At 40.2% G+C, this 10,313-nt stretch overlaps 1 protein-coding gene across 2 annotated transcripts in view; it reads left to right on the top strand.

Moving 5' to 3' along the window:
* Positions 1-3,789, top strand: part of Pifo (primary cilia formation) — a 20,588-nt gene extending 16,799 nt beyond the window's left edge. For both annotated transcript variants that reach the window (XM_021158723.1, XM_021158724.1), the window contains exons 3-6: positions 41-139; positions 865-995; positions 2,408-2,525; positions 3,547-3,789. In XM_021158723.1, coding sequence (XP_021014382.1) covers positions 41-139; positions 865-995; positions 2,408-2,525; positions 3,547-3,615 — 417 coding nt within the window. In that variant the 3' untranslated portion in view covers positions 3,616-3,789. The remainder of the gene's footprint in view (positions 1-40; positions 140-864; positions 996-2,407; positions 2,526-3,546) is intronic.
* Positions 3,790-10,313: the final 6,524 nt, after the last annotated feature.

Raw genomic sequence — 10,313 nt, 5'->3', positions numbered from 1 at the left:
CCCCCCACCCCCACCTTCCTTCTCTTCCTTCCACTGGAAGTGGAATGGTTTGGCATATAACCTATCGAAAGTCCCAACCAGTACGAAAGGCTATGCTATTGGAGCCAGGACAGCTGTGAGGTTTAAGCCAATCAGCAAGGTAATGTTCTGGGATTGTTCTGGGTGGATCATGTGGCAACATAATTTATGTTGAGGCATTAGCACTGTACACAGGTAGATGATTGGGGAGCAGGGAGAAAAGCCCTTCACTAAAGAAATGGGTCCAAAACAAGGCTTTAATAACCAGAAGTTGAAATTGAGAACCTATGTTTACATACATCACATTATCTTGTCAGTTAAAGGATAAATTCCAAGTTTTTTACTTTGTGGTATATGTGTCTGGCTAGATTTCAAGTCTAATTATGTGGGGAAAATTCTTCTTTCTTTTTCTGATGCAGTTCTGAGCCTAGACTGCACCAGGCAAATGTGCTTTCACTGAGCTATAGCCCCGGGCTGCATAAGTTCCTACTCTCTTGTTAGTGGTTTTTGACATAGACAGTCAAGGACTGGAGATACTAACTATAAAATTCTCCCAGTGGTAGACTGTACCAACTTACATTGGTTCCTTACCCATACTAAGTTTATTTCTGTGTATTGTATATCATTATACAACTACCCCAGCCCCATACTAGGTTTTTGCCTACAAGGGCCTATTTCTACATCTTTGACACACTAACCTGTATGTAGCTGACTTATAAACAGGATAAAAATGACTCTGTTTTGTTTACCTTAAGTGATTTGTGTTAAATTATATCTTATCAAGATATAGATTATATCTTATGAAAGATATCTGTATTTAATCCACTAATCTTTTTGTGATTACAGGATGTGACACCATACCCAGGGATGTATCAGAAAGTTGATACTTTGAGTGAAAAACACAAAAAAAGCTTTGCTCCATTTAATATCTTGATGCCTCGATTTAGGAGTGAAGCAAAGGGTGATTCTTACCCTGGGTATGTCTACTGCTTACTGTCCATTTCGAAGGGAAATAGGAAAAGAAGTATATAAAGCAGGAATTACATCCAAACTTTCCCAGCTAAATCTTTAAAGATTTGATATCTAACTTTCCAGTAGATATTTGCTAATGTGTCCAGTGGTTTTGTAGCTTCCCATATATCATTCACTATACCCATCAAACAGGGATCCTGAGCTCTTGGAGATTACATATTAGAACTAACAAACTCAGACATAAATACTCAAGAAAATATCAACAGTAGTAAGAATACTAACCATATAATTTACTAATCAAACTTCCAACACTTCCACGAGTGAAGTAGGCCAAGTGACAGTTACCCCAGGACAGTAGCATAAGCCCTGTCATGCTCACACCTGAACATGTGGTGAGCTGGTGCTGTCCTATAGAGAGAGGCATTAGAACAGGATGTAGAATGATACGCTGGAGGCTACTTTATCTGAGATTGTTAAGGAAAACATTCAGCAAGTACTATTCGATCTGAGATCTGAACAAATAGATTAAGTCATTTCTATGAAGGTGTGAAGACAGAGCATCCCAACTAGAAAGAACCACAAGCACAAAAACTTTAAATTAAGAAAGAATTTGATGGGGCTGGAGAGAGATGGCTCAGCAGTTAAGAGCACTGACTGCTCTTCCAGAGGTCCTGAGTTCAATTCCCAGCAACCACATGGTGGCTCACAACCATCTGTAATTGGATCCAATGCCTTCTTCTGGTGTGTCTGAAACAGTGACAGTGTACTCATATACAATAAATAAATCTTTAAAGAAAAAGAAAAAGAAAAGAAAAGAAAAAAGAAAAGAGAAGAGAAGAGGAAAAGAAAAGAAAAGAAAAGAAAAGAAAAGAAAAGAAAAGAAAAGAGGAAAAGAAAAGAAAAGAAAAGAAAGAATTTGTTGAGGTAGAAAAGGAAAGACATTATCATGGCTAGGGTATAGTGAGAAGGAAGGAAATATTCCCTCATAATAGAGTCTGTAAGAGAATTACAAACAAAGGCAACCCAAAACTAATCTCATTGACAAGAAAAACAAATTGTTCTGCTTTGCTTGTCCCTAGATTGTAGGCTAGGTTGTTGCTGAATGTCTTTCATGAAGTTCAAATCTTGGGCAGCACTTATCTGTCATCACAGTGGGTCTCTGACCACTCACTCTTCTGGTATCTGCTGGCCTGTCAGCTGAGAACACTGAATTACAGAAATATTCTTAAACTAGAGTCTGTCATTACCCTATTTGGATATTGAGGCTGGTTTTCTTTAACCTAATTAGAAATAAAATAACAGGGAAATGATGCTCATATTTGCCTGACATCAAAAGGTTAGTCCTCTTTTCCCAAAGACCGGTAAGATGTTTTGTTCAGTCATCTACCATGATATCTGTATTTCTATTTATTTCTAGTCCTGGCACATACAATCCAGAGATGAAGCCAGTCCCAAAAGTTACTTGGCCAATGAAATTTGGATCTCCAGACTGGTCTCAGGTTCCATGTCTAGAGAAAAGGACTCTAAAGGCTGAGGTAATAAGAATGGCGTTTAAAACGCTGTTCTGTCTAGTACTACATACTATACATCATTTATTCTTAACCAGAAGTCTTTAAGTGAATTTAAGGTAGTTCATGATCCCCTGAAGGGTGTGTGTGTGTGTGTGTGTGTGTGTGTGTGAATGTGAGGATCTTTTTGGAGAGTTATACATCTGCATTAGCATTTTATAGATAATTATGACAAACCAAATATAATATTTTATTTGTTCCTTAGATAAGGGAATAACTGCTTCTGATAATCCCTTAAAGTAAGCAAGAAAAAATATCCTATATAACATAGGAAGATATTGAGAATAGTAATGCTTAGGTGACTGGGCAGCTGCAGTTCATATTTATAATCCTGATTCACTGCTCTTTCTGACATATCACATGTGAGTCAGATCACTGCAGAACTGGAGAGCATCCTGGTCAAGAATGTGGAGCGTATTACCTGTCCTCAAATAAGAGTTCTGTCTTGGGTTCCTTTATGGTCTTTAGGGGTTTTCTATGCATCAATTTTTATCTTTAAAATGGATTTAATAATACAATTAATTTTTCTGGCATTGTTATAAAGATTAATAACAGATATATGGAAAATCATTTAATATGATACATAAGAATATATACCTAATATGGATTTGCCATCATAATTCTAGATTTATGTTTTTCCCTAGTGGAATTAAGGATTATATCCATGAATATTTGTTATATGCTTAATATGTAGATGTATATGCTAGGGCCTATGGGTAACATAGTTAAACGTACAATCCTTGCCTTCAAGGTGCTGATCAACTACTCAAAATTTTCCGCATAGCCACTAATTCCTAGCATGATAAACACCAAAGTATGATGTTCTCAGTTCACAAATGTTGAATCACTACACCTCAATTATTATTGGGCCTGGCTTTACTTAGACCATAGGGTCAGTACTGTGAAGTTTTATTTCATGTAGCCAGGAAGATCAGAAGCAGGAGATCCTCACTAGGATACTAAGCTAGACAATTTGCTTTCATTGCAGCTGTCCGCAGACAAGGACTTTAGAAAGCATCGTAGCCGTGTGGCCTACTTTAGCCTGTATTACCAATGAAAAGTAGACACTGTCTTCACGTGCTGTCCTGACCACAGAGTCTCCAGAACTGAGGACATAATTGCTCCTGTATTTCTGTGTTCCTGGGCCCTCTTGTTTGCCCATTTCGTGTCCAGAGAGGGACAGGGTCTCATTGTCACCCTCCAAATACATAAAGGTTGGTTCAGAATGTTCCTACTCTGTCTCTTTGTTTGTGGTCTAGTTGTCCCTGTTGGTTATCTAACCAGATTGTTTTATTTTTGAGAAATACTCAGGGATCTCTTCACTACTGCTTCTCGTTCTCGGGTATCCATCTTGAATGTTCTACAACTAGCTTTGCCACTGGTAGATTTTAGCCCCTATATATCAAGGACTTAGATAAGATTTGAGCTCACAAAATATAGAAAATACTTAAATTATGTTTGGGGGGCTTCTTTCAAGCTTATGAGTACTCTGGTATAGAATGGAAATTTCCAGGTTCTGTTCTTTCTTAGACTCATAACACTCAAAGAATCCAAAAGTCCCATTACCCATGACATCACTTGTTTAGCCTATGTACTGAATCCCCACTTAATGCCAGGCAACTGACAAGCATTGGGAATATACCAGAAATCAACATATATCCAACCCGAAGTCTTAGAGAAATTCCACAAGGTGCTTAGTAGATTGGGTCTGCCCTTCATTTAAATGGTCCCTGCAGGTTTACAAGTGAGTCTTGGGGTTTGAAATAAGAATCCACAATATCGGGACATAGTGGCACACATCTTTAATCCCAACATTTGGGAAGGAAAGGCAGACAGCATCCTGAACATCATAGTGAGGACAGTCAAGGTTATGAGTTGTCAAAAAAAAAAGACCTTGTCTCAAAAAGAAAATGAATGAATGAATGAATAAATAAGTAGATAGATAGATAGATAGATAGATAGATAGATAGATAGATAGATAGATAGATAGATAGATAGATAGATACACAGCAGCCATGTTAAAGTATATATCTGCATATCTAGCCTGGGAGGGTGTACTGGTTAGTTTTGTGTTAACTTGACACAGCTGGAGTTATCACAGAGAAAGGAGCTTCAGTTGAGGAAATGCCTCCATGAGACCCAACTGTAAGGCATTTTCTCAATTAGTGATCAAGGGGGAAAGGCCCCTTGTGGGTGGTACCATCACTGGGCTGGTAGTCTTGGTTCTATAAGAGAGCAGGCTGAGCAAGCCAGGGGAAGCAAGCCAGTAAAGAACATCCCTCCATGGCTCTGCATCAGCTCCTGCCTCCTGACCTGCTTGAATTCCAGTCCTGACTTCCTTGGTGATGAACAGCAGTATGGAAGTGTAAGTCGAATAAACCCTTTCGTCTCCAACTTGTTTCTTGGTCATGATGTTTGCACAGGAATAGAAACCCTGACTAAGACAAAGGGCAAGCCCCTTCTTCCTAACATTAAAATCACTCATACTTATTCAAGATTAGCACTACATATGCCCTATTATTCTTTAATGTGGATGAGTATTTTATTTACATGAATGTCTGTGTTACACATGCATGCTTGGTGCCCTCAGAGGCCAAAACATGGTCATTAGATTCCCCTGAATCTGGAGTTATAGACCATTGTGAGCCACCATGTAGGTGCTGGGAATCAAACCCAGGTCCTCTGGAAGAGCAGTCAATTCTTTTAACCACTGAACTATCTCTCCTGCCCCAAGTGTGGCCCATCTTATCTTTTGGGAAAGTGCTTTAGGGTCCACTTGTAGTCTCTTAGTAATTATTAAGGGGCAAATCTTCAAGGGTCTGGATACCCATGAGTAAAACATGACCAAAGACAGGAGGAGAAAGCTCTAGTCCATAGTAACCACTAGAGCCACATAGTAACTTTTAGCTATTAAAAGGAACAGTTAGAAACAAAAGCTCTTGGCTGAACAATGCAATAGAGGTCTAATTCCTTAAGGACTGAGGTTTTCTGAAATCATAGTGGCAAAGAACAGAAAAGTCTCTATTGAGAACTAAACTAAATATTTAAACAATTATAAAGATACCAGAAACTAAAAAGCATTTTCACTTACCCCACTTACCTTACATAATCTTCTCTAATTTTTTAATTACTTAGTTTAATTTGCAATGCTAAGCATTAAGCCCAGTGCTTTACCATGTTAGACAAGTAAGTGTTCAACCACTGAGTTACACCCAAAGCCTCCACAGCCCTCTTTTAATCTGATAACCCAAAACTTATGATTTCTGGTCAGGAAGTATTTGACTGCAGTACATGTATGTAATTATGCTCACAAGCAGGGGCCTAAGGCAGAAGGGCCATAAATTTGAGGCCAGCCTGAGCTATATTAGTGAGATCTTGTTTCAAAAACAACCAAAAAGAGGAACAAGAAAGAAGACTTCTTGTAAGACAAGGATCAGAGGCCTCACTGAAACTCAGTGACAGAAAACAGTCAAGATAGCACACAATAAGCTCTTCTGTTGTAAGGGAAAAGATCTGTAAGTGAAGTTATTAAGTCAGAGTAGAGTTGCAAGGAAGCAGGTGGAAGAGCTAAGAACCTTAGTCTGGACACAAGTCCCCTCTCAAGGCAAAGGCTAAAAACTCGTCACTAAACTGGGCTAAATGTACACTAAGTTTTCCGTACATAAATATAATTATAAAATTATCTTCCAAAAAAAGAAAAGAAAATGTGTAGGTATATTCACTCACTCCCACAAGCTATCTGGCATTTTTTCACATCTTGGAGAAATCTTTTTAGCCACATGGTGTGTGATGTGAAATGTACACTGTAAGAATAGTTTTAAGGATGCAGGGGAATTCCTATAACTGGTTTCCTAAACACAGCCCTCTGCATCAGAAGAACCCACCTCAAATGGCCAACTGTAACAGAAATTCAACTACTGGGCTCCATCAAGCATGAATGATGCTCAAGAGTGGGACTTTTTTTTTCTTTTTTGGATGTATGATGGTTTTTATTTACAACGTTATTGGCAAAAAAAAAAGGGGGGGGAGAGGGGAAGAACTTCAAACAGCCTTAACACAGGGCACTACAGCTGACCCTGCAAGTCGGGTTGACAAGTCCCATTCTCAGTATCCACCTAATTGCCCACAGATGTACAATACTGAATCTGCATATGCAGTTTCCTTTATCATATACAGTGCTCACCTTTCAGACAGTCTCTAAAACATATAAATACAAAGGGAAGGACACCACTCAAGAGTGGGACTTTAACAAAACCTGCTGGGATCCAAAACCGTGGTTTGTTTCCAGTTCATATTCCCCTGTGACACATGATTTATAGAAAGTAAAATTCTGGTGATCAGAGGTATCAAGACCATAAAAATGCTGCTGTTGGCCCATGGAAACACCAAGAGGTTCCCCAGAGCCCTGCCAAGAAAGGTAAAAAGAGAACTCTAGCTAATCTGGGCAGAGGAAGCACAGCCCCACCACCTATTGTCATTGTTAGCTTTGTCCTAGAATAATTTTTCTTGAGGAAAATGGCTCCCATAATTCACAGGGACTGTCTATTGGGGAATGTCAGGTTAATGACCTCAACCCCAAAACTGCAATAACCACTTTATATTTTATTACACTCATACTGTGCTCTGAATTCTTATTCAACATCAACCTGGCCCCTACTGGTTCCACCATAGCTGTCCAGATATGAGCTGGGACAAAGAGCTTCTGCTTAGGCTAACCTGATCAAAATATACAGCAGGTATCCTGGTAAGTGTGTGCATTGAACATATAGGTAACGGAGAGGGGAGGAAATGGGTTTGATGATGGCGAAAGTGATAGTGGGCATGCTCTGTATGTCATTGCAATTGATCACAGACTAAGAGAAGGGAAAGACAAATATGAGGCGCTCCAGAGAAATGGGAACACAAAGGGCCTAAGTCCCTACCCCCACATCCTGTGATTCCCCTGTTAGATTCCTCCTTGGCCTTCCTGCAAAGGATGCTACAAAAGGTCTGGTCTGGTTCCCAGGCCAACAGTGGCTAGCTCATCTTACTTTCTTGCATCCTCATCTCAGATTTCAGATTTTGGTTGTATTGACACAGCCATAAGAAATGGAAAGCATTCCTGAACTGTCTCTAACTTCACAGAGTTTAAATCACAGATAAAAGCATGAGGCATGTGGCAGCATTCTCTAGAACACTCATATCCACATATGTGTGCATTTTTCTATGGACTCACCATAGTGGGTACATATATGCATGTGTGTGAACACACAAGACAATTCAGGACTTAGCCTGGGCACAGAGTTTGCATGCAAGGAAAATTAAATTAAGGGTACAAAGGAGGAGAGAAAAATGCCTTATCCCATCACTCTAATAAATCAGAGCATTCAAACAGCATTGATCATGCAAAGCTGGAATATGCTCCGGCGACACTATTCACCTGCTTTTTCAGCCATTTCCATGTGGAGCCTGTCTTCCTCCCTTGATCTGCAAATTGAGGTTCATGTTGGAAATATCACCATGCTCAATCCCCCTAAAGTCTAACTTAACATTTCTTTTTTAGAAAGATTTTAAGGGGAAATAATAGCTGCTGAGGACATCACTTAACAAATTTATACCAGGCACACATGATGTCTGAATACCCAGATTAGGGCAACTGTGAACCCCAAGGGTCACAGTTAATAAAAGGCAGCAATGGAATTTCAAGTGTGATTTGTCTGAATGCAGAACTCAGTCTGATCACAGCTGAATAAGCCCAAGATCTTTGTTTCAGAGTGTGTGATGAAAACAACTTTTATGGTAATGAGAACCATGATTTGATTTCATTTTTACGGGCATGTTTAGTGATTGTTTTTCTCATTCCCTACTGAAACAAAACATAACCCTGCATGTTGCTGCACCTAGTGGCCATATTCCTAATAAAAATTATGGTGGAAGATAAAGGTTGAAAACAAGATGACATCTTCCCCACAGCTGTTTCCTAAGCAACTAACTGTCTCATGGTTTAATCCTGTGCCCTGCCTTCTTTTCCCACCCATCTCAAAACAGCCAACCAATAACCATTCCAGCTGTTCTAAAAACTACCCCTATTTAACATCTATGTTTCCATCCTCTCTGTCTCTGAACACCCAGGCTTTCTTAGTGCTTGTAGAAAGCTTGCTTTCCAGGATATCCGTGCATAAGCTCTCTGAGTCTGTTTTCTTGACACAACACAAAACGACATGGCAGGATACGAACTCCTCAGTTCTATCAGGTTCATAGTTTAACTTTGTCATCAGTGGGCTGGTGAGATGGCTCAATGATGAGAGGGCTAGACCTGATGATTGGTGTTTGCTGCCTGTAATCCAAGAGGTGGAGGAATAGAGCCCACAATTGTCCTTTGACTTCCACAGGAGAAATGATGTGTCTGCATACACATAAAGAAAAATTTAATTTAAATAAAGCCATCGTTGAGTCAGGTTTCTGACGTCACTATTATTTTAGTGGAGATTTCCATGCAGTAGTCCCACATAAGTATATATGGAATAAGAATAAAAATTTTACTTATACTTTTACCTTCTCCACTTCATAAGTTTTTAGTCAATGGTCTAGAAAGTTACAGTGCCCACAACCTCAAAGTAGGAGAAGGCAGTAGAACTCTGAGGTATCTTATTAAAATACACATTATTTTGGACCAGCCAGATAGTTAAAATAAGGAGCCTAACTTAGCCTCCTGCTATATGTGCAATATTAAACCAAGAGTGTTCACATACAAACTGGAATCTTTGTTAATCACTTTCCTGACATGCTTAGATCCTTCTGCTATGTCTAGATCTTGGCCCAGGTCTTGACTGCAACCAATGTCCCCAGAACTCTATACTAAGCTGTAGAAACAAGTAGTGTTTTCATCTCAGCAGCAAGACTATTGGGAATATTTAAGTGGTAGAAAGAATGTGAAACCCTATACAAAAGAACCTAGACCTCCCAGCAAACATTTTTACTAAAGAGGAAACCCACAGGCTTCCAGAAACACTCTGCAAAGTCAACATTCTGGTCTGGAGCAGTGGTAGAGCCTGCTTGGGAAATTCTCAGGCATCTTACTGGATAAATTGGCTGATGTGTGACTCAGGAGGGCCATATTAAATAATGAACTGTGACCCTCCCTGCCCCCAGGGATCATTAGCAGATATTGGTCCACTAGGGCAAAGAATTCAGGAGAGACCAGCTGCAGACAGATCAACTTAACTTGGGGTGATTCAAAGGTTATATAGTTTGGGGGACAATGGTCATAATATCCAGGCTGAGCAAAATTCATTAGCTGGCCTTCCGGTCCACTCCAGCACCAGGGTTCCTTGCCCGCAGAGTCTTCAGACACCCGCAAGGACCGACACAGGAACCCCCACCAGATCTTAAGACCTCTGGTGAGTGGAACACAGTGTCTGCTCCAATCCAATCGCGTGGGATCTGAGACTGCATTAACTAGCGAAGCAGATAATGCGGCCTGATCAGGGGCACAAGTCCCTTCCGGTCCACTCCAGCACCGGGGTTCCTTGTACACGGAGTTTCTGGACACCCCCCAAGGTCCTCACAGGACCCTCCACGGGATCTTAAGACCTCTGGTGAGTGNAACACAACTTCTGCCAGGAGGCAGGTTTGAACACCAGATATCTGGGCACCTTCCCTGCAAGAGGAGAGCTTGCCTGCAGAGTGTACTCTGACCACTGAAACTAAGGAGAGAGCTAGTCTCCCAGGTCTGCTGATAGAGGCTAACATAATCACCTGAGGAATAAGCTCTAA

The sequence above is a fragment of the Mus caroli genome, chromosome 3, assembly GCF_900094665.2.
Source record: "Mus caroli chromosome 3, CAROLI_EIJ_v1.1, whole genome shotgun sequence".
Taxonomy (NCBI): Eukaryota; Metazoa; Chordata; class Mammalia; order Rodentia; family Muridae; genus Mus; species Mus caroli.
Note: the sequence above shows the minus strand (reverse complement) of the source record. Positions and strands in the feature narration are given on the sequence as shown.